Source organism: Corythoichthys intestinalis, chromosome 9 (genome assembly GCF_030265065.1).
Source record: "Corythoichthys intestinalis isolate RoL2023-P3 chromosome 9, ASM3026506v1, whole genome shotgun sequence".
Classification (NCBI taxonomy): Eukaryota; Metazoa; Chordata; class Actinopteri; order Syngnathiformes; family Syngnathidae; genus Corythoichthys; species Corythoichthys intestinalis.
In genome coordinates, this window is record NC_080403.1 from 44,207,647 (window position 1) to 44,231,921 (window position 24,275).

Here is a 24,275-nt window from a genome sequence, read left to right on the forward strand (position 1 = left end):
CGTCAGCCAAGGTCGGCCCCCCACATTTTTACCAACCCAAATCTGGCCCCCTTTGCAAAAAGTTTGGACACCCCTGCTCCATTGTCATTGAGTATTCGATTGTTCTGCGGCAAGTGAACGCGTTGCTCTATAATTCACCGCCAAGCCACTAGGTGGGTGTGGCGTTGTGTTTGTACGTTTTTGTCACGTCAACGCGTGGTAACGTAACGCGCCCATGGACTGTGATTGGTCTGCCCAGCACATTGTTTCCGGTTCGGCGCAAAATCACCGCCATTTTCAAACATTCTTGCGCCACACGCAAAAATGGACGAAGCCGACGAGATGCTCATCGAAGAGGTCCGCAAGTACGACCACCTGTACAATGCCTCGTCAAGGCATTACAAAGATTCCCAAATGGCAAGAAATTCGTGGAAGGAGATTGCTGAAAATACGGGGCTGGAAGTCAGCGAATGCATGAAAAAATGGAAGAACCTTCGTCAGAAGTATGTGCGTGTTCGGAGGCGAATGTCGACACGAAGGGATGCTCCGGCTTTTTATCACTTGATGTCATGGCTGACCCCAAACGTGAAGCACCGGAAAACGCACTCAAATTATGTGGAAAAGGTATGTGTTGTGCTTTTATGCCTTCTATCGGGGGATTTCTGTCGTTAAACAGTCGCCGAACTGGACTAGAAGCAGGCATGGCAAAAAGGTCCGTGTACCTTTCGGCCATTTTGGAAAAACAACAAACGGAGAACGAGCCCAAATCTTGAAAAAATGTGTTGAATTGGCTCCCCTTCCCGAGGAGGTCGGCGTGATGTCACGATGACGTCACCTCGCTTAGCAACGTGTCGCCATTTTGTGAAGGGGGAACGCACAGCTAAACATTCCATAGACAAACGTCTGAAATTAATATATTTCAGGTGTGTTGAATGTCTTTTTTTCCTAAAAACGTCTTAAACGTGGCTTACTATTATCACGACTCACTGCCAACAGACGCGAGGAGGCGATTCAATTTAAAATTAGCGTTTATTGGCTTACAAAGCTGCCGATACAGTCGCAGCTGATAGCTGGATAAACAAAGTAGGGCTGTCCCAAACGACTAATTTTCTGCCGATTAGTCAGCCGACTATTTTTACGATTAGTCGACTAATCTAATAATTATTATTATTATTATTATTATTATTTTTACTAATTTAGCAATGAAATTTTTGTTGACGCTTATCAATTCACAAAAAACATATTGGAACACTTAAATTATTTATTAAAGTACAAATAAACACGTAAATAACAATAATAAATCACAAATAAACAATGAGTTCAAATGCTGATAGAATTAACTAGTGTAGCATCCCGATTGAAAAGATGGTCTCTTAAACTGATGGTTTACAACTTTTATTCCATCCTTGATGTAAACACACCGTAAGAGCTACGGTGCACACAAATAAAACAACACAATTAGAAATTAACAAAAACTTTTCACCTTTTTCCTTTTAAACCTTATTTATATATCAATGAATTGCCTATATGAATTGTCTTTACCTTAATTTATTACCTTATTGACAATCTCTCCCTTGAGTGCAATCACTGTATATACTGTATATATTTATGACCTTTTAACCTTATATAATTTTCTATACCATAAAATAAACCATAACATGAAATAAACCTTTCAATTAGCATCAGGAACAATACTAATAGCACTTATAGGCCCATTGTCAATGAAACATTATTATTTAGTAAGGCGACAGCACCCTCTGGTGTACAAAAAATGAAAAAAAATAAAATAAAAAATTACAAACTGGGTGACGGCGCTTGAGGTGTTTATTCACGGCCGACGTGCAGCCAAGCTTGGCATTGAAGAGAGGACGGAAGAGTGTACCCTCCTTTGTTTCTTTGAAATAAGTCAATGTTTTGGACACTGTTTTTTTTTTTTTTTTGGCTTTGTGCCGCTTTCCCTGCTTGCATACAGAGCATCCGACATTCTGAACTTTCCACGAATATATTTTTTTAACCCTTCATTAACCGTCGACGGGATGTTGTGCTCGTCGACGGATTTATGTCATCGATGACGTCGACTAGTCGGGACAGCTCTAAAACAAAGGAATGGCCTGCAGTGGAGTTCGGAAACATCTACAACTACCTCATAAAGTCACCCTGTAAGTTGACCTTTATCATTTACGTGGAATATGTACTGTGTGGAACTGAGAAAATTGGTAGTATATAGACCCTACTCACGTGACGTCACAGCCACGCCCCCGCGCCATGTTGTCCGGATACTAGTCATGTTAATGCATTAGCGCTTCGTAAATTCCTCCTATTATGGCGTGTTTTTCTGCTCGTTAACATTAATAATCAAAATGGTGAAGTCGTGTGTGGCGGTCGGTTGCAAAAACAGAGAAGATAGACGGAGAGACTTGAATTTTTACCGTATTCCGAGAGACCCGAAGAGGAGACCGAGATTGACTGCTGCAATTCGTCGAGAAAACTGGGCTCCAAACGACTACCACAGATTACGTAGTAGTCATTTTATATCTGGTAAGATGCATTTAATATATATTTAGAGGGTTTTGGGCTGAGAACCACAATTAAGATCATTGCTAGGCTAATCGCCGGCAACATACACTCAGACGTTGTGAATGAACTACCTGAAAATATATAATTATAAGGGGATAATCAGACAGTTGTCATACAATTAATTTACAATTTCACTATTGAGGTCAAAAGCCAAAAAATAATTTCAACTAGGGACAATCTGGAGTAGTGCTATCGCACTTCATATTTATTACGTATTATATATGTATACAGTGAGAGTGCTATCGCTAAACCATATAAACATTAAAAGCCCTAGCTCCATTGACAAATGATATGAAATACATTAGACTTGACAGTGGATGTTAGCAAGAACAAAAGATTTTGAATTGAAAATTTCGTAACTCACCTTCCGAGCACAAGATTCCTGCCGAATTTTTGTGTACGAGGACCTGTTTCACCCAACCAGCAACGTAGCATTTATAAGCCTCCAAGCTCTTAAAGTTTTTCAAACTTTCGTGAGAATAGGCTGATTTTGTGTGGACAAGATAGTTGTAAATATCAGGATATCAGATGTCAGGCGAAGCCAGCGGGTCGAAAAACATCGATTTAGGCATCAAATTCGGATCTGGCGAATGGATAAACTGAAGCTTTTCCACGTAACGCCTTTTATGCAACGGATCCAATGAGTTTACAGCGTCAGATAACACCGGGGCTTCCATGAATTGCTCTATAACTTGCTCGACTAATTGAAAACAATGAGAATAGGTCTGAAAAAGAGGTACAATATGGCGGCCGGAAACAGCGACACGCCCATTTTGTGACGTAGGTGAGTAGGGTCTATACGAAGTGATTATTTCTGCCGTAACCGGTAATTCGCCTCCAAGCGTTATTTAGCCGTGAGCACCTCACGGCAAAATAACCAATTCCCACCAGGCCAATAATATACCGATTGACTAATCAGAGCAGTTCACGGCAAAAGAAAAATAGTGCTTTGCGAGTTGCCTGCTACGGTAATAATAACCACTGCCTAGTCTATTGAATCCTAGCAGCTAATTGGGACCAAAAAAATCGACTCACCAGTAATAAAATGTCGGCTGCAAACGTAAATGTGCTTGGATTTAGGTTCTCACAGGCGAAAATAGTCCACGGAACCGTCTTCTTTTACTGTTCCTCGATTAATTGCTCTCAGCCATTTGTTTCTCCTTTTCTTCTCACGTGGAAGAATAAAGAACTTATAATGCGGCTCCGAACTCTTCCTTGTGTGACAACCCGCAACACAGCAACTTTTGGTCATTCCGACGGAAAAAAGACCGCAAATAAAATGAAAGTTAAACGCGTTTGTATTACAATGAACGACAGAGCAACTGCTTGTGACTCGTCTTTTGCCCCAAAGCAATATGGCGACGCTTTGTTGTGGCTGGTGACGTCATTAAGTGACCGGATGTCCGACTTCCTCTATATTAGTATTATTGAACTGGAGTAGAAAATATTAGTTTTACAAATAATCTGCGGCTGCAGCAGGGTCTAAAATATTAGTTTGACAAATTTTCTGCGGCTGCAGCAGGGTCTTGTCTATTTATTTAAAAAAAAAAAAAAGAATGTCTGCCTTTTTTGTTGGTTTTCCAAAATGGCTTAAAGGTGCACTGACCAAAAATCAGTCTGTGGTGTTTGTAAACCAACTCATTGACTAATTAAAGCTTTCCCCCCTTGCATTAAAAAGGTGGTGTTGGCATCTACATCCACGGATGAAGGGGAGTCTTCCTCATCTGCATCATGGTCCTCCCGGTCTTCCACACCGGACCTGCTGTCTCCCTCTGCATCCCCTGTTTCTGCGGCACCCCCTGCTCTGTCTGTTGCCCTCAAGTCTCGCCCAAAAAGGAAGCGGGATCAAACAGATGATTTGCTATTGATGTATATTGCTAAGCTGGAGGAAGAGAGACAGGAGCTGAAGCAGAGTGTGGATGTGTGCACCAGGTTTGGGCAAACTGTAGCAGAACTTCTACGGCAAGTGCCAGAGGACCGGAGAGTTGCTCTAATGTTAAAGATTCAAACTACGATCCATGAATGGAAAGGGTAGCCAAGCTTTTTTTTCACCATATATTTGCTGTGGCCTTTTTCACTGTTACACTTCTAGTATGTGAATAAAGAACACATTTGATGTCAAAGACTTGTTCTGATGTTTAATTTTCAACAATTGAGTTAACACACTCGATACATTATCACTCATTCAGAGTGCCCCGGTACGCCATTTTATTTTGGCATGGCACAGTTCCTTGAGATGACTGAAAAAAAGCCATGAGGTCATTTCTAACAGCTGTGACAGCTCTGTTGGAACGGGCCCTGGACAACTGAGCAGTAGCCACAGGTAGTAGGTTGGAGTTGTTGGCCACTAGGGATGTGACAAAGTATCGAAATGGTGATATATCATGATACTTTGTATCGCAAAAGGTTATCGATATGCTCCTGCCAAGAATCGAGATATCGTTTTTAAAAAGTGTCAATGTCTAAAAAAAAATAAATGAAAAGGAACCAACAAGTTGCTACCAAAATCTTCCACCATAACAGTGTCTCAGTTAAGTCTAAAGGCCGAGTTATGCTTCCGCGTCAGACCTGCGGCGTCAAGGAAGACCCGATTTATGACCCTGCGCCGTAGCCCTGCTTGTTCCTATTGAATTTTCAAACCCTAGCGTCATGTCGACGCATATGACGTGGCGGAAATGGACTGTAATTGGTCCGCTCAGACTTGTTTCCGGTCACCACCACTGTAGAATAGAATCAAACACTATTTTTCTCCACGCAAAAATGGACTAAGCCGATGGGAGTATCATCGAAGAGCAAGTCTCTTCAAGACATCATAAAAATTGCCAAATGGCAAGGTCGGCGATTGAATAAAATAAATGGAAGTAGCACCGAAACGTGTGTGTTCGGAATCGAGTGGCCACATGAAGCGGTTGCCCAAAAACTGCCAACTTTTTATAATTTTATGTCGTATTTTTGGTTGGTGCTCTTCATCATTTATTTTGTACTTATTTTTGCTGTGAGTCTGTGACTTATTTACATGTCACACTTCAAGTACATGAAGAATAAATCACAAGTTTGGTGTCAAAAGAGTTGTTTTGATGTTTAATTTTCCACAACAGACAGTTCACACCAGGGGTGAAAGTGGCTAGAATTTCTTGCTGGAACTCCCCGACGTGAAGGTCGCCACGGAGCCAGAAATTTGGTTTATATATATATATATAATTAATTTTTTGGGGGGGAGGGGGGGTCAAACCTCCTAAAACTACTGAAATGCAAAGAAAACTGTTTTGGCACAGTTATTTCTATAACATACAAAAACTGATTTTAGATATAAGTAACGTACATTCAGAAAAATAAGTACAAATGACTTATATTATGCAGAGTGAAATTGATTATATTTTGAAGATCGCGCAAACATTTGACTTTCTGAAATAATAAGGAAATGAATAAGTAGCCTAAAATCAATGAACAAATATAAGTCCAAAGTGCACAATGACAGCTAAGATGTTCTGAACCTCCCCATCAGAGCAAATAAAACTAAATATGATAAATAAGCCTCCTCAACTCTTTCCTTGCTCTTAAAGATTTGATCCATTTTCTGTTGCATTGCCTTTTTTTTGTTGTTGCATCAATTCAACATTTTTTTTTTTTTTTTTTTTTTTTGCTGTTCCAGAAAACATGCACATTTGAACCAATCAGCGCTAACTATCTCTGCTGATCACATGTCAGTATGTCAAGCAATTGAACGGATAAATGAGTCCAGGCGTTTTGCTTTGCTGCGTGCATTCGCAAATTGACGTGACTCATCACCGTCAGACTCTGATAACTGCAGCACCTGGGGGAAACCTCCATGCTGTCCGTGGAATAAAATAAATAATAAATATCGGTGGAAACGGATTACGCCACACAATCACTTCATTATGCTTGTTGTTAACACTTGTGTATATAAATCTGATGTTGGTAAATTGTTTTCTTCTTGGAGATGAAATGCATGTGTGGCAGCTTAGCATTTTTTTACATAGCGTTTTGACAGTTGCTGTCATATTTTTGGAATAAAAGCAGCATGTACCGGAATAGCATTCCGGCCCTAACTCTTATACCGGAACTGCGTTCCTGACCGTTCTGGCCCAGTTTCACCCCTAGTTCACACTCGATACATCATCACTGATTGAGAGTGCCTCAGTGCTTTTATGATAATGGTTTATTTATTATTATTTATTTAACATTTATTCAATGTTGATGAGGTGAAGATTTACATTCAAGTGTTCCATCTTATATTTTTTATTTTTTCTCCGTTAAACTAGCGGAAGTCAACAAGCATGCCCCAAAACTGTACAAACATAACGCCACACCCCTCTAGTGGCTTGGCGGTCAATTACAGAGCAACGCGTTCCCTCACGAGTCACGACCCTCCTGCGTCAACACTACTACCGGTAGCTAGGATCGGGCAGACCGGAAGTCACTCGTTTAAAAATACGGTGGATCCGGTCGATTTTCAAACTAATATGCAATCGTAACCCACTTTTTGAGTCCATCAGATCTGTTGAGTGGTAGATCGGGGTACAGTTGACTTGTCTTTGTTGATTTACTGCTGTCTACTCTGCTATAGTGGTAACCAACACGGCCCCGTGTTCAATACAAAACCCTCCTACCACAACAAAACAAGTAGGAACTAATATTCACATAGGAACTAAAGTTATACAACATAAAATATACAATATAAAAGAATACTACATCACATTTGTAAAATATAAACACATAATAGAATAAATAATAGCCTATTTAAATAAAATTAGGGCTGTCAAACGATTAAAATTTTTAATCGAGTTAATTACAGCTTAAAAATTAATTAATCGTAATTAATCGCAATTCAAACCATCTCTAAAATATGCCATATTTTTCTGTAAATTATTGTTGGAATGGAAAGATAAGACACACGACGGATATATACATACAACATACTGTACATAAGTACTGTATTTGTTTATTGTAACAATAAATCCACAAATGGCATTAACATTCTTTCTGTTAAAGTGATCCACGGGTAGAAAGACTTGTAGTTCTTAAACGATAAATGTTATAGTTACAAGTTATAGTAATTTTATATTAAAACCCCTCTTCATGTTTTCGTTTTAATAAAATTTGTAAAATTTTCAATCAAAAGTAGAGTTAATATAATAAAAATAGAGTGACCAAAGTCTAAGTTTTACGTGTATTTTGCATAGCTATTTTGATATGGAATGCCAGTTCATTTTGCATTGTTGTTAAACTATGTCAGAATAGGGCCTCATTACTATAGACCAGTGCTTCTCAATTATTTTCTGTTACGCGCCCCCAAGGAAGACGTAAATGTTTCGCGCGCCCCCCCCAACTCTCTGCCACCACTGTAAATAGTATCATTCGTCTATATTACTATTATAAGTACGCCTCAGCCTAACATTGTGTCCTTTTTTTCTATTAAAGAAAAAAAGTAACATAGATCAACTTATAATAAAGTATAACTTTTTTAACATTGTGTTGCTTGTAACAGAAAAGACTTAACGTGCATCAATTTGCCTGAAGTTAAAAAAAAAAAAAAAAAAAAAGTCACATCCAAACTGTAAAAATACACTCAAGGTACATTTTTGACCATTTGATACTGAAAAATAAAATGTAATAAAATCAGTAAATAATAACAAATTCAAATTGATTAGAAACATTTACTCTTCAGGACAACGTGCCAAAAAATTTGACCGAAAAACAACTGAATAGAAGGGGGGAAAAAAAGTCTTTGGACAGAAGGAAAGTTTTTATTTTCGCTGATTCACCACAGTGCTCACTGGTTTACTGATATAACACTGACAAAGCGGGACGATTGTGACAATTGGCAATATTCGGCACATTTTCGCTGAAAAACAATCAAGCGGCTTATCAATGAGATTGAGGTCGAATGTCTTTAAGTGGCGTCTTAACTGATTTGGCTTCTCCGCTATAATCATTTTTAGACTCAGTAAACAGTGGTCTTTCCTCATTTCCCACTATATTAAAAGTCAAAGGCAAACGGCCCGAAAAAAGCGCATTCTCGGCGGCCGAGGTAGAACCGTAGGTGAGGGCGGTGGTCGTGACGATCCCAAGCCGAAAACGGCACTTCTCGGCCGGACACGTGAGAATCGAAGAAGACAGTGGGTCGCTGCGTGAGTCCAGCTCTGCATGAGTCTCTTCCGTGTGCTCTTGCTTACTTCAAAAATACTGCACGCACTTTGAAAATGAGAGCGCCACTGCCACCCACGGAGTGGATGTGCAAGTACACTTTATTCTAGTACGGCAAAAAAAAATAAAAGCATGTTCCCCGAGGTCACTCGCGCCCCCCCTGGCATCGCTCTGCGCCCCCCTGGGGGGGCGCGCCCCACCATTTGAGAAGTACTGCTATAGACTGAAGTGCTTTTCTTTTTGTGAACATTATTTTTTTTTTGAGAGACAGCACAACAAAAATAATATTCCTTTCACTAAACGATACTTACAGTGAGGAGAACAAGTATTTGATACACTGCCAATGGTTTTCCCATTGGCAGTGTATCAAATACTTGTTCTCCCTACTGTATGTTTGTTGTGAAGGAGTTGCCATTAAACGGCGCGGTCCAAAGAACGCCTGTATCCACTCGCCTTTACTGTATAACATATATCTGTACATATCTTACCCAAAATACAACAAGAGACACATAATTGCCACAAAAAGAAAGAAAACTTACCGAAATATGTGTGGAGCACAAATAGCAATCTGCATTGCATTGTGAATACAGCATAAACGTCTCACAACTACTCATTCTCCCACGTTGAGAAGAAATAACATGAGTATGGAACGGCGCTGCCCCCAAGCGGCCGGTGGCATTCTCTTCACTCTTAATGTCCATAAACGGCCTCACTGTAATCTGTTTGAGGCAATATGCGAGATGGTCATTCACACAAGCGCCAGCAGAGGACGGCAAAACTCCATAACAACAAGTAAGCGTTTCACTGTACTGTCATTTAAATCTGTCTGAGCGGGACATCTGCGTTAATTGCGTCAAATATTTTAACGTGATTAATTTTAAAAAAAATTTAACGCCCGTTAACGCGATAATTTTGACAGCTCTAAATAAAATAAATTGAAATGAGCTAAAATACCTGTAATTAAATAATAAGAATAATACAAAGATCCTGCTTACACAATTAAATTTATAAATTTCTGTGTGGCGCTTTAACTTGAGAATATCCACCAATAAAGCTTTTGAAAACCGTTCATAAGGGAAAAAAAAGATTCATTGAGGCATTTCATTTGTAAAATACATGTTAAAATCTTTGTCATTGGGATTGCTTCTCTGTTTAGCACAGGACTTCTTTTTTCTTATTTCTTTCAGAAAGAAAGCTGATCAATACGCGGGGTCTGAAAGCCAAATTGTTGTTGGATTATCTTTAAATACCCGCTACTTTTTGAGCAGAATTCAAGCTTTGTATAGGCTAATGTTCCTATTGTTGAAAGCGCAAAGGTGTGTAATAAACAGTGTTGTTAATTTTACTTTAAAATAGTAATTAATTACAGTTACAAATTACTTCTCCCAAAAAGTAATTGCGTTAGTAACTCAGTTACCTGAATGTAAGAGTAATTAGTTACTTGGCAAAGTAACTAGTGATAATTTTTTTTTTCTCCAAAAAAAAAAAAAAAAAAAAAACAGGTCACACAATGTGAAGTTTAAAGGATTTGGGGGACAATTGGCCCTAGCCCAATTCTTTACCCTCCACTTAACTAGACACAAGGGTATTGCGATAACTAGCTAGTAACCTTTGCTATGTGTGGAAGTCATTTAAAGTTGTGAATCAACCGTTAAAGTTGTTAAAATTGCTCCCGTTATTGCATTAGTTCCCTTCTGTCTACTTTAAACATGTGTAAGTTTTAAAACTGTTTCATCATTTAAAGATAGATTTAAGTTAAGATTTTGCCGATTTAGAAGCATTTTAGATTAAAAAAAAAAAAGTTACTTAGGTTCGCTAGGAAGGATCTCTACATCAGGGCCTTCCTGAGAGGTGTACTGCTTTAAGATGGCGGCTGTTTACTAACGCATGTAGTCCTTAAAACATGTTGGCAATGCAGCTGTGTCAGTTTATGCATCTAGTTCTATAATATGATATCTACCGTGTCATGTGGGCGTAGTTTGTCGGCTATGGCTACAGTCAGGTATTATTGGAGCCACCTAGCATCGCGGTTGCAACGGCGTCTTCCCCAGTCCCACTGCTGCTCTGCTCTCGTCCCCGTGAGTCCGTTTCTCTCAGACTTTTTTTATTCAACCAACTTAGTAACGCACAGATACGCACGCCTTTCCCGCCTCAGTAACGGTAACGGCGTTGCCAAGATGAGAAAAGTAATTAATTAGATTACTCATTGCTGAAAAAAATAACGCCGTTAGTAACGCCGTTATATTGTAACGCCGTTATTAACAACACTGGTAATAAACAGTGTTGTTAATTTTACTTTAAAAAAGTAATTAATTACAGTTACAAATTACTTCTCCCAAAAAGTAATTGCGTTAGTAACTCAGTTACCTGAATTTAAGAGTAATTAGTTACTTGGCAAAGTAACTCGTGATAATTTTCATGCTTTTTTTTTTCTCCCAAAAAAAAAAAAGGTCACACAATGTGAAGTTTAAAGGGTTTTTGGGACAATAGGGAATGGGACGTACTACGTCATTGTTTGGACCCGCCTCCATGCTGGCAATATAATTCACTTCCGGGCCGGCAGAGTCAATGCGGATTGTAACGTGTGATAGTGCTAAGCTAACTCTTTCGGTGTTTTAGAAAGAAAATATGGGTGCTTTATTGTTGCGTTACCGGGTGCAACAGCGTCTCCTACGACAAAAAAAGGGGTGAGGAAAAATGGACTCACTTTTCACCGTTTTCCTGCATGGAGGACCAAATATCAGATCACGAAGGTACGACGGATGGCTGGATTGCAGCGGTTCGTCGGAAAAGCATTTCTTATGATCATATTTCTGCTGGAATGAGAGTGTGTTCCTGTCATCTCTACTCTTGTAAGTTGAACGATTTATCCACTTTTGGTTTCAATACGTTTTTGTTTTTTTACACCGTTGTGTAAATCTGCCTCGGTAGCAATGCTCGCCTACTACGACTCCCCTACCTGTTGTGTTCCTAGGTAAACCTGCTGACAACACATCCCGATTGGTCACCATCTCTCTTCTTGGATCATTTGACAAAGAAAATTTGTTCAATGGAGTGGTTCCATTTGTCCTGTGTCGGACTCAAACAAGCCCCTGCAGCAGACGCCATCTGGGTCTGCCCTTCTCGTCGATGAACTGTGGGCTTTTAACTTGTGAAAATGCAAGAACTTTAATGCACATATTTATTCTGCCTGGCTATTTAACTATGGCCAGTGACGTTTTTTTTTTAACCACTTTGACAAAGACACCTTTCATTGTAATGTTGAATTTATATATTCTATTATTATTTTTAAATTATAATATTCTTATTTGCACTTATGTAGACTTTAGACTGTCAATTCAAATAGTGTTGGAAAAGTTGCAATACCTAAAATAGAAATGCAAGAACTGTAAAGTACATATTTATACACCTTTATTTACCTAAGGCAACTGGATGTTTTTTAACTGCTTTGAAAAATACAGGTTTTGTTGTGATCTTGTATTTATATAGTATATAGCTTTTTATAATGTATTATGTATTATAATATTTGCTGCCCCCTGCCAGAGTGTGGGCCATTTTGTACTAAAATGATTTTAAACTGTCAGTTCAAATACTGTGTTGGAGACTAGTACTTGCAATACTTAAAATGGAAATGCAAGAACTTTAAAGCACATATTTATCCTGTCTGGCAATTTACCCAAGGCCAGTAAATAGTGTTTTAAACTGCTTTGACAAAGACACGTTTATTGTGATCTTGTATTTGTGTATTACTTATAATTATATAATATTTGCTGCCACCGTCAGAGGGTGGGCCTTGTTTGCACTAATTTAAAGATTTTAAACTGTCAATTCAAATATCGTATTGGAGAAATTGCATTACTTGAAATAAATCTATTGCAACTTATCAGTCCCAGTTCTTGTCTACAACACTGTCCAAAAATTGTCAATGCATATTCCAAATAGAATAACAAAATTAAGTCACCTGACTTTGTAATTATTACACCTGTTTATTATGAAGACCTGAAGTAAACAACAAGCAGTTACAGTTTGTCAAGAAGTTGTTCAAGTCATGTTTTGGTATTCATATTTTATTGACTTTTCATAACACTTGGGATCGTGTTTGTAAGAGCAGAGCAAACTGAAGTTTCAGCGTGCACTCTTCGCCTTTCCAACCTCTCAACGCTCCGATGTGGTGCGCTTGACCTCAGAATAACCCAAGAAGACATATGGTGACCAATCGGGATGTGTTGTCAGCATTTCATATGCAGGTTTTCCTAGTAACACAACAGGTAGGTGATGAGGAGGAGTAGGTTAGCATTGCTACCGAGGCAGATTTACACAACAGTAAAGAAAAAAACAAAAAACGTATTGAAACCAAAACGGATAAATCGTTCAACTTACAAGAGTAGAGATGAGGGGAATACACTCTCATTCCAGCAGAAATATGATCATAAGAAATGCTTTTCCGACGAACCGCTGCAATCCAGCCATCCGTCGTACCTTCGTGATCTGATATTTGGTCCTCCATGCAGGAAAACGGTGAAAAGTGAGTCCATTTTTCCTAACCCCTTTTTTTGTCGTAGGAGACGCTGTTGCACCCGGTAACGCAACAATAAGCACCCATATTTTCTTTCTAAAACACCGAAAGAGTTAGCTTAGCACTACCACACGTTACAATCCGCATTGACTCTGCCGGCCCGGAAGTGAATTATATTGCCAGCATGGAGGCGGGTCCAAACAATGACGTAGTACGTCCCATTCCCTATTGGCCCAAGCCCAATTCTTTACCCTCCACTTAACTAGACACAAGGGTATTGCGATAACTAGATAGTAACCTTTGCTATGTGTGGAAGTCATTTAAAGTTGTGAATCAACCGTTAAAGTTGTTAAAATTGCTCCCGCTATTGCATTAGTTCCCTTCTGTCTACTTTCAACATGTGTAAGTTTTAAAACTGTTTCATCATTTAAAGATAGATTTAAGTCAAGATTTTGCCGATTAAGGACCATTTGAGATAAAAAAAAAAATACAAAATTAGGTTCGCAAGGAAGGATCTCTACAACAGAGCCTTCCTGAGAGGTCTACTGCTTTAAGATGGCGGCTGTTTACTCACGCATGTAGTCCTTAAAACATGTTGCCAATGCAGCCGTGCCTATCATTTGCATCTAGTTCTATAATATGTGATATCTACCGTATCATGTGGGCGTAGTTTGTAGGCTACAGTCAGGTATTATTGGAGCCACCTAGCATCGCGTTTGCAACGGCGTCTTCCCCACTCCTGCTCTGCTCTCTCGTCTCCGTGAGTCCATCTCTCTGACTTTTTTTATTCAACCAACTTAGTAACGCATAGTAATGCACGCCTTTCCCGCCTGAGTAACGGTAACGGCGTTGCCAAGATGAGAAAAGTAATTAATTAGATTACTCACTACTGAAAAAAATAACGCCGTTAGTAAAGCCGTTATATTGTAACGCCGTTATTAACAACACTGGTAATAAACAACTAGCACATTTATATTTTGCATTTTGTTTTCTTACTGTACCACTGTACCGAAAATGAACCGAACCGTGACCTCAAAACCGAGGTACGTACCGAACCGAGATTTTTGTGTACCGTTACACCCCTAATAAATAATCATAAATTCAAATTGATTAGCAACATTAACTTAAGAGGACAATATGCCAAACTATTAGACTGAAAAAAAACCCCAAAAATAATAGAACAAAAACAACAGTGCGGGCAGTATCAGCTCCTTTGCTATGGTGTTTGGTTATTTTGCATTGAGCAAATTGGTATGCCTCCTTATGTGATGCTGACAGTGCTCGCTGGTTTACTGACGTAACACTGACAAAGCGGGACGATTTATTACGATATATATTTGGCAAGTTTTCGCTGAAAAAAAAAAAAGAATTCCTGCTGTCCGCTGCAAACATCTTTAGACAAAGTAAACAGACTGGTCTTTCCTCGTCTCTCACTGTACTAAAAGTCAAAGCCAAAAGCCAAATGCTACATACGCTTCATCATATTTCTTCGTCTTAGCTTTTCATATCTCCAATGCTCTTTGCTGTGTGCTCGTTTGGTTCAAAAATACTGCGTTTATGCTGAAAATGAGAGCGCCACTGCCACCCACTCAGTGGATGTGCAATTACACTTTATTCTAGTATGGCGAAAAATTATGTTCCCCAACTCACATGCGCCACCCCCAGCATCGTTCCGCGCCCCACTATTTGAGAAGTAACGCCCTACAGGAACCACGTGACCACCTGTGGCGACATCAAAGAGTGTCGCGACTCTCTTTATACAGCTCTGATGACAAGGTTACATGGCTCTCGGGCACACCAGGTGCTGTAGGTTTTTTAATATTTAAATACAAACAAAAAAAATAGACATAGTTTTAAGATGATCTAATCATACTGTTTTTTTTTGTTTTGTTTTGTTTTTTTCCCTTCCCTGACTTTGCGTGATAAAGAACAAATGTTGAGCATAAGCTTTAAAGCAAAAAAATACGATGCATAATAATAGTGAAGAAGCACACACGTTTGTATAAAAGGCATTTATTTTCACAATATACCAAATTGAAATGATTCAAACCGACAACAACAACAACTTTTTTTTTTATGGTGACAACATCGATGCAAACTTTACATGAGTACACTTTGACTGAAAAAAATCAACACACTGGAATGTCTCTTGAAATTGTGCCTTTGGGAATTTTGTCCGATAAACAAACAGTACTTGTTCAGAAAAAAATATGACTAAACCCTCGCCGAGGAAGTTTCCAGAAGCGCCGAAGAAACGCTAGCAAACGCTCACAAACGTTTGCTAGCGTTAGTCGGATGGTGCGTTCAAAGGAACTCGGGACATTTCAAGAAAAGTGCTCAACTCCTGTAAAAATTGGTTTGGGACGCCTCCCCAAAGTGGAACAATTTTGCCTTCGAACAAAAATTCAACGCCCCCTCCCCCCCCAAAAAAATAAAAAATAAATAAATCTGTGTTATACTATTCTGAGTATGCTATTTTTTCTTTGTCGCACGTCTGTTTTGAGAGGTGCAAGTAGTTTTACTTTATTTTAGTCTGATTATAATATTCTGTATATTTTTTAACATTTTTATATTTGGTCATTTACCCATATCATTTCATACTCAAATCATTTAGTTATTATTAAGTGTATTTATCTATAGTTGTGTATATTGCTTTTTAAATCAAAATGATTAAAAAATATATGATTATACAATTTGAAGTTTATTTTTCACTTTAGATTTTTTTTTTTTACTTTAATCTTTTCTAAACTTTTCATTTTTTAAACCTACTATTAAAGATAATTGTATTTTTATTGTCTATGTTTATTTTTTTGCACTTTCACATGTTTGTCAATTTTTTTTAGTTTACTTTTCACTCAAGTTTTTGTCAATTTTAATGTTATTATTATTTATATAAGTTTATTTTTTTAGATTTATTGTTTATCTTTATTTTTCACTTTACTTTAATCTTATTGTTATTTAGCCTAGTTTATTTTTAAATTATTTTATTTTATATCATGATTTTTTTGCACTTATATTTTAAAACATTAAAATCGTTTTTTTTTTTTTTTTTTTTTTTACATTTTAAAAATGTATTCCACCTTTGTTGACTGATTTAAAATGTTAAATTTACTTCAATCTTATTATTATTATGTAGTTACAAATGTGTTACTTTGTTATAATTTCATTGTATGACTTAATTTTCTGCACTTTTTCATAATGCTAAAATTGCAATTTTTGACATTTTTGGAATTTATTTTTTGCTTGCTTACTTACTATTTATTTATAATTAAATTTATTATGATTTTATCATTATATATTATTCTTTACTGTATATTTTACTTTGCTACCAACTATTTTTCCCTTTAACTTGTCAGTTTTACACTTTCAAAGTAATTTTACATATTTTTGACCCAGGAATTTTATATGTATATTTTCAAAAATTGTGATCCACTTTGGAGTATCCATTACATATTTTCACTTTTTCAATTTAGGGAGAGTTGCAAATGCCCAGCCAGTCTATGAACGCATCATACCGGAACTCCCACATGCTAATGATTTTTTTTACAAAATGCTCTGAAAACACACAGAATAAGATCAAAAACTCAGAAGGCACGCGTGTGTAAGACGCCGGGATTAGCGCAAGACACTTTGACAAAAGGTGATTTGATTGGACACAATAAAATACAACAGGAAGACATGGGAATGTCAAAAAAACATCCAAAACTAAGCTAAGCTAGCATAAAAGAAGGCAAACAGCGGATGTATTGCAACGCTCTCGCTACAACAAAAACATCATCAAACTAAATGTGTCGCCGGGCGGACTGTGGAGGGAGCTTTGTCATTGGACGGTGGAGGTGGGAAACATTGGGCTGTGAATTGAAATGAGTTTATCACCAATATGAACTAACTGTTTTTCCCTGCTGAAAGAAGAGAGTCTAATCTTTTGGTGATAGAACAGAATTTTCTGTGGGCCTTGCAAAATCAGTCAAAATCCAGTAAAACGGCTGGGAGCGAAGGGGGTTGCACTGGTGAAAATGGCTGGGAGTGAATGAGTTAAATGTGATGGTTCACTTACTTATGTTCCCCCCTTCTGTCATTGTTTGCATACTATCCTCATTAAAATATGAAAACTTATAAATGTTTGGGTGGTTTGAGTTAAAGCAGACACTTTTTTTTCATCTGTGTGGTTTTGAGAATGATCAGATCACATTTAATGGTGATTTTATGCAGAAATGTGAGACATTCCAAAAGGTTCAGATACTTTTTCATACCACTGTAGATGATATTGATGCAACTCTCAACACACACACACCTTGAGTCAAAACTGCTCCCGCCCCCTTCACCACCTCGCCCAATCAGTAGCCATCATCTGCACCGCAGGATCCCTGATCAGAACCCATCCGGACTTTTCGTACCCGCTGCGACCTTCATAGTCAAGACAACCGCACCGAGCTAGCGAAAGCGCCTGCTGGTACGGCTTCTTTCTTTCGGAGGGCGCTGTTGCATAAAGACCGGACCGGACTGGATTTGTTGGGCCTGCGGCGCCTCTTGCCACGGCGCGGCGGACAGGTCGCGGCTGACACTCGTGTCACTTGTCAACACTTCCGGGTGTCCGCTACCAGTCACGCGTCGACAGTAAGAGTAAGATGGAAAACTGTTTGTTATATATTAAATGATTGGACGTTGGATTGGTTTTTGTTGTTGGTCAATTGGTTACCCCGTAAGGTGGCAAAAAATAGATTAAGTGTGAGGTTCTGTGACCACCTGTTTTGGAAAAGGGGCTAACCTTTCAGCCAATGGGAGGGGAGGATTTAGGATCTCTCTGATTGGACAATTTGCCAGAACACAGCTCCTTTTCCGATCAGTCTCTCCACGGAACAACATGAAAAAAGTAGAGGTCGATAGATATATTTTCAAAGGCCGATGCCGATACAGATTTTTTTTTTTAATTCAGCCATTTGCGAATGTTTAAAGCCGATTTTTAAGCCAATATTTGAGGCCGATATACTTTTTTAAAAGCCCGCAGATGATTAAAAGCAATTGAAATACTCGCCATATAAATGCATATATTAAAGTGATTTTTTATTATCCTACTTCTCCTACTACTACTTAACAAAGATACTGAACGTAAAATTATCCTACTAGTCTGCTATATATCGGCTGATCTTGAAAAAAAAAAGTTCATAAATCGGCCCGATATATCGGCCGGCCAATATACTGGTCGACCTTGACAAAAAAGATCATCACCTAATTAGTGAACATCCTACTACATCGGCAATATATCGGCTGATTTAGGAAAAAGTCCATATATCGGTCGACCTTTAGAAAAAAATAGTGCAATTTTTCTCGTATAAATAAAATAAAACCTTTTCCACTTGCAGACAGGATGCTAACACTCTTTTCACTTACTAAAACTAGAAAAAGTTGAACAAATGAACATAAAAACACAAAAACAATCTTTTACTGATTAGAAATGATGTCGTTCATCACGGACGTTTTGGAGTTTTCTTGTGCAAAGCTTCTGTAGAAAACGTCTTGAAACAATCTCATCAGCTAACTTGTTAGCGTCGACTCCTCGGTCCGGTGGAGAACGTTAAGGCAGCTTTTAGCATATGCTAAGCTAGTAAAACAAAGCAAGGAAGAAACGATTTTGTGTGCTAGTATGTCCCGGTGCTACTTTGGACTGATGCTAGCATGTTGCGGTGCTGGCCGCCGGAACAGAAGAAAAGCAGGTCAACATAACAACAACAACAAAAAAACACTTGACAGACAAACAAGTAAATATGTAACAATCCTTCAACAGGAAGTAGAATGCTGTGCAACAGGAAGTGATGCCTCCGACAATGAGGCGCAACCATCTCACATTCCCGACCAATAGGACTGAAGGTCGGTCGTCACAGATTACTGACCAGTTTTAGCTAGGTCATGCCTGCCGAGGCTCCTAGGATTTCTCTTTTGTGTTCCTGGTTTTCCGGCTGTCCATTTCTGACGACCCTGGGTGGTAGTGGTGTCCTATCACCTCATTGTAGGTAGGGGGAGCTCCTTCCTTTTTGTTCAGCCGGGTTGCCTGGAGGCTGTGGAAAAAAGGACACATAAATATGGAGCAGACCTGAGTGGAACCCTACCTGAACCATACCAACAGGCAACACTCCGAAACCTTAAATCTTACTTTCAACTAAATTCCCGAGGTTCTAATTTCAAAAGAAGAATCTAGTGATGACGGAACAGTCTCGTCTCAGAGGTAGGGTTCGGGTCCCGGGAGACAATTCTAGTTGAAAGTCAAGGTTCAAAGAGAAAGACTAACTTTGGACTAAGGTTTAAAATCCCAAATGAAGGAGCCAGTCGTGAGAAATGGTTTGAATCCCAATATATTAATCTCAAAGCAAAGATGCAATTCTGAGACAAGGTTTTAGTCACCAGATAGGGTTTGAGTCCTGGAGTTCAATTCTGTTTGAGGGACAAGGAGCAAATCGTAGGAGAAAGATCTAGTCCAGACTATGCATATTAGAATCCTGATGTAACTTTCTATTCCAAAGTAAGAGTATATTTGTGGCCAAAGCTTCTAGTAACTAGGTAAGGTTCTAGTCCAGGAGGACAATTCAAGTCGAAAGACAAAGTTTGAGTCCAAAGAGAAAGTCCTGACCAAAGGTTACACCCCCAAAAGAAGGATCTAGTCCTAAGATATGGCTCTGGTACCAACATAAATTTCTGCTCCAAAACAAATATGTCTTTCTGGGAGAAGGTTTCAGTTAGAAGGTAGGGGAAGGTTCTGGTCAAGAGACAAAGTAGAAGTCCAAAGAGAAAGATCGAGTCAAGGCTAAAGATTATAATCGAAAAAGGGGTTCCAGTTCAGAGAAATACTTCTAGTCCCAAAATAAGGTACTCCCCCTGAGCAATGGTAAAGTTCTGAGAAAAAAGTTTTAGTTATAAGGAGATTTCAAGTCCTGGGGGACGGTTTGGGTCAGGAGACAAGGCATAAGTCGAAAGGGAAAGATCGAATCTTGATGAAAGTTTTTATTAGAAGAAGGCTCATGTTCTGAGAAATAGTTGTAGTCCAAAATAAGGTTTGACCCCAGAGCAAAGATATAGTTCTGAGAAAAGGTTCTAGACATAAGATAAAATTGAAGTCCTGGGGGAAGGTTCTGGTCTAGACACAAGATAGAACTTCAAAGAGAAAGCCCCAGTCCAGACTAAAGGTTATTTAAAAAAAAAAAAAAAAAAAAAAGAGTCCAATCCAGTCCGTAGAAATGGTCTAGTCCCAAAATAAGGTCCTACCCTAGCGTAAAGACATACTATAGTTCTGGTAGAAGACACTAGGTACTAATCTCAAGAGAAAGTCCTAGTTTCTGGAGGACAATTCTGGTCTGAAGAAAAGGTTCACAAACCAAGAGAAATAACGACCTGAGAGAAGATCCTTGTTCCTAAAGAAGGTTATGTTCCAAAGTGAAAGCTCTACTTTTACTATAGTTTAACCCTAATCCAAACAATCAAGATACAGTGGTTATAGCCTACTCTTACCGACATTATAAGTCCTAGTTTTTGGAGGACAACTCTGGTCTAAAGAAAATGTTCTTAAACCAAAAGAAATAACTAGACTTGAGAGAAGATCCTAGTCCAAAGAGAAGGTTATAATCCAAAGTGAAATCTCTACTTTTAATATAGTTGGCGTGGCTCAGTGGTGGAGTAGTTGTCCGCCAACCCAGAGGTTGTGGGTTCGATTCTCCACCCTGATGAACTCGCATAAGTATCCTTGAGCAAGATACTGAACCCCACATTGCTCCTGGTGCTGTGCCACCAGTAGGTAGATGGCAATGTAGTGTAAAGCGCTTTGAATAACTTGAGAGGTAGAAAAGCTCTATACAAGTATAACACCATTTACCATTTGTAAGATATGCTTGATTTTATGACCATTATACTCTGCAGGTTATATAAGTTTGCTCTCCCACACCTATTATACGCGCTCTCCCAAGCTATTATGAAGAATACAGTTTTAGCCCATAATCATGTGCTTACATTTTTATTACCGGCAATTGCTCACATTCTGCTGATAAATAGATACACACACATATGTTGATTCATCACACAACGTCCCAGTACTTTTCCACCAAGCTACTTCGAGTGCAAATGTGTGTTCAAAACAAAGTTATCTTGCTCGCTCAAGAGTGTGACTGTTAATTTAATCAATGAGTGTGACTGTTAATTTAATCAATGACTAGAATAAGGAACTTGCCCGATCGAAACTGCCACGTTGGACAACAGTGTTGTAACCATATTCTGCCCAGCAACAAGCCCTCAATAAAAGTCAGCAGCGCGGGGAGCTCTGAGAGAGACTTCGATGAGACACACTTAGTCACGTTGCCCGATCTCAGACCTCTCTCCAAACTGCAGTTGGTAAAAGTCCACTCTCTGACTCCTGCCTCCCTGTGTCCTGCCTTTGTCTCCTCGCTCTGGGTCAACAGCTAAATTGAAGAAGGCGTTTTAGACCCAACAATAGTTTAACCCTAATCCAAACCATAAAAATACACTGGTTATAGCCTACTCCTACCGACACTAACCCTAACCACCAAATATTAATAACCCCCACCCTGAAATCCAATTCGAACCTAATCTTAAATCCTGTTATCCCTAATCGCATTTTTTTAGGAATTACGTCGATTACTGGTTACCTGACATAGGGCGTGGACGGATCCAGCGAGTCAAAGACTGTGCGGTTGGGCGGTGGGCGCACCGACTCGCGGTTGAGCTCCATCTGCTGCTCGGGGTCCCGCAGTTGTAGGGTGCACGGGCCCTGGTAGGGCGGAGGCTCTTCCCCGTCCGATAGCGAGATGGTGTGTGGCAGGTCCATGATTAGGTCGCGCCGCAGAAACGGGAACGTGGGCTGGATGCGGTTCGGAGCGGCGGGAGGTGGACAACCCTGTGGGAGACGTCGGGGTACGCTGCTCGGAACATCTGAGCTCCACAGACCCGCTTCCTAATAGGCAAATTTTCAGCTCAGCATGAACTCATTGGCTGCCATTGACAGCACTAGACGTCCAATTTAAGTTGACTTTCCCAGTCAAAATATCTTTTTTTCCCACTAGAAATACAGTCTGGCAGTCTGGAAAAAGTGCCAACTCACCAAGTGGAGGTGCGAGCGCGACCCCGGCGGCAGCGCCCGTCTGGAACGCAGCGAGTGCGCCGACATCCGGTAACGGTTGAGAACGCACGTGATGACCACCACCATTACCAGCATCACCACTACGATCACCACCATCTGAACCAATTCCAGCTGGGCTGCAAATAAACAAAACAAACACGTTTCAATTCAGCACAAACAGAGGAAAATACAATTTTAACTAAAAATGAATTTTTCATGAAATAATGCAATTTTCCAAAAGTCATTTGTTGGTTAGAAAGTTGGATTATTACAAGACTCAAGTCATACTTTAAGAAATAAATGTATTATTTGTGAGTAAGGCTGCCATTTTGGTTCAAAGGGTCCATATTTGTCTATTTCTAACCTGACGGAATATTAAAAATTCAGCCCTAAAAACCAGTTTGTCCCAGCAACACAAAATTTGGCAGACTAGTCATGTCATCATGTGTTGATACACAAAAACATCACTTGAAGCTATGCCCGAAAACACACAATGAGGCAACCATTCTTGTTCAAAGTGCTCATTTTTATCATTTTCAATGGTCCTACTGTCCTAAAAGAATGTTTTAAAATTTCAACCCCCGAAGCTGGTTTGTCTAAGCAACATGAAATTGGGTAGACTTGTCTATCATGTGTCTACACACAAAAACATCTCTTGAAGCTATGCCCGAAAAGACGCACGAAGGCTGCGATTTTAGGTTAAAGCGCTCATTTTTTATCATTTTCAATGGTCTTACTGTCCTACCAGAATATTTTAAAATTCAGCCCCCGAAGTCATCTTGACTCACCAACATGAAATTTAGCAGATATGCAGTGAGGAGCAAAAGTATTTGCACCCCTTGTGATTTTGCAAGTTCACCCATTTAGAAAATAGGTAGAGGTCTGAAATTTCAATCATAGATGCATTTCCACTGATAGAGACATAATCTAAAAAAAATAAAAATAAAAATCCAGAAATCACATTGTATGGTTTTTTTTCTCACTAATTTATTTGTAATTTACTGGGGTTCATAAGTATTTGTACCCCTGAGAATCAGCTGTAATTATGAAGCTCAAACAGTTGTCATTCTACCTTAAAAAAAGTCCTATACCCTATAAATAACCACCTACTCAGCACCCGTTTGAGCTCAATATTGTCACCTGTGCACCCCACAGTCAGTCATAATCCAACTGCTACCATGGACAAGACAGGAAAGCTTCCGAAAGACACCAGAGAAAAAAATTGTTGAGCTCCACAAAACTGGAAAAGGCTATGTGACAATTGGAAAGTAGCTTGGTGAGAATAAAACAACAGTTGCAGCAAATTTAAAAAAAAAAAAAAAAAAAAGGCTAAACATGACTGATAATCTACTTCGGACCAGGGCTCCATGTAAAACCTCTCCTCAAATTACAGACACAGTGGGGCAAATAAGTATTTAGTCAACCACCAATTGTGCAAGTTGTGCCACTTGAAAATATTAGAGAGGCCTGTAATTGTCAACATGGGTAAACCTCAACCATGAGAGACAAAATGTGGGAAAAAAACAATGTGGAAAAAAAAACAAAATCACATTGTTTGATTTTTAAAGAATTTATTTGCAAATCATGGTGGAAAATAAGTATTTGGTCAATACCAAAAGTTCATCTCAATACTTTGTTTTGTACCCTTTGCTGGCAATAACGGAGGCCAAACATTTTCTGTAACTCTTCACAAGCTTTTCACACACTGTTGCTGGTATTTTGGCCCATTCCTCTATTCAGATCTCCTCTAGAGCAGTGACGTTTTGGGGCTGTCGTTGGGCAACACGGACTTTCAACTCCCTCCACAGATTTTCTATGGGGTTCAGATCTGGAGACTGGCTAGGCCACTCCAGGACCTTGAAATGCTTCTTACGAAGCCACTCCTTTGTTGCCCTGGCTGTGTGTTTGGGATCATTG

The 24,275-nt window shown here is 39.1% G+C and overlaps 2 protein-coding genes and 1 long non-coding RNA gene across 6 annotated transcripts in view; 1 reads left to right on the forward strand and 2 right to left on the reverse strand.

The window, feature by feature from the left end:
• The first annotated feature begins 271 nt into the window (after positions 1 to 271).
• On the forward strand, positions 272 to 4,668 carry LOC130921941 (transcription factor Adf-1-like). Its single transcript, XM_057846328.1, has 2 exons — positions 272 to 603; positions 4,235 to 4,668. Exons 1-2 carry the CDS (start codon positions 304 to 306, stop codon positions 4,589 to 4,591), a joined length of 657 nt encoding a protein of 218 aa, XP_057702311.1. The 5' UTR covers positions 272 to 303; the 3' UTR covers positions 4,592 to 4,668.
• An 8,107-nt stretch (positions 4,669 to 12,775) lies between these two features.
• Positions 12,776 to 13,461, reverse strand: LOC130921943 (uncharacterized). Its single transcript, XR_009064430.1, has 2 exons — positions 13,105 to 13,461; positions 12,776 to 12,977 (listed from the first exon to the last, which is right to left on the reverse strand). It is a non-coding gene; the product is annotated as an uncharacterized LOC130921943 (long non-coding RNA).
• Positions 13,462 to 13,497: 36 nt separating this feature from the next.
• The window catches only part of pmepa1 (prostate transmembrane protein, androgen induced 1), a 32,793-nt gene continuing 22,015 nt past the window's right edge, over positions 13,498 to 24,275 (reverse strand). For all 4 annotated transcript variants that reach the window (XM_057846324.1, XM_057846326.1, XM_057846327.1 and 1 more), the window contains 3 exons: positions 22,341 to 22,495; positions 21,889 to 22,193; positions 13,498 to 19,296 (listed from right to left, as the gene is read on the reverse strand). In XM_057846324.1, coding sequence (XP_057702307.1) covers positions 19,164 to 19,296; positions 21,889 to 22,193; positions 22,341 to 22,495 — 593 coding nt within the window. In that variant the 3' untranslated portion in view covers positions 13,498 to 19,163. The remainder of the gene's footprint in view (positions 19,297 to 21,888; positions 22,194 to 22,340; positions 22,496 to 24,275) is intronic.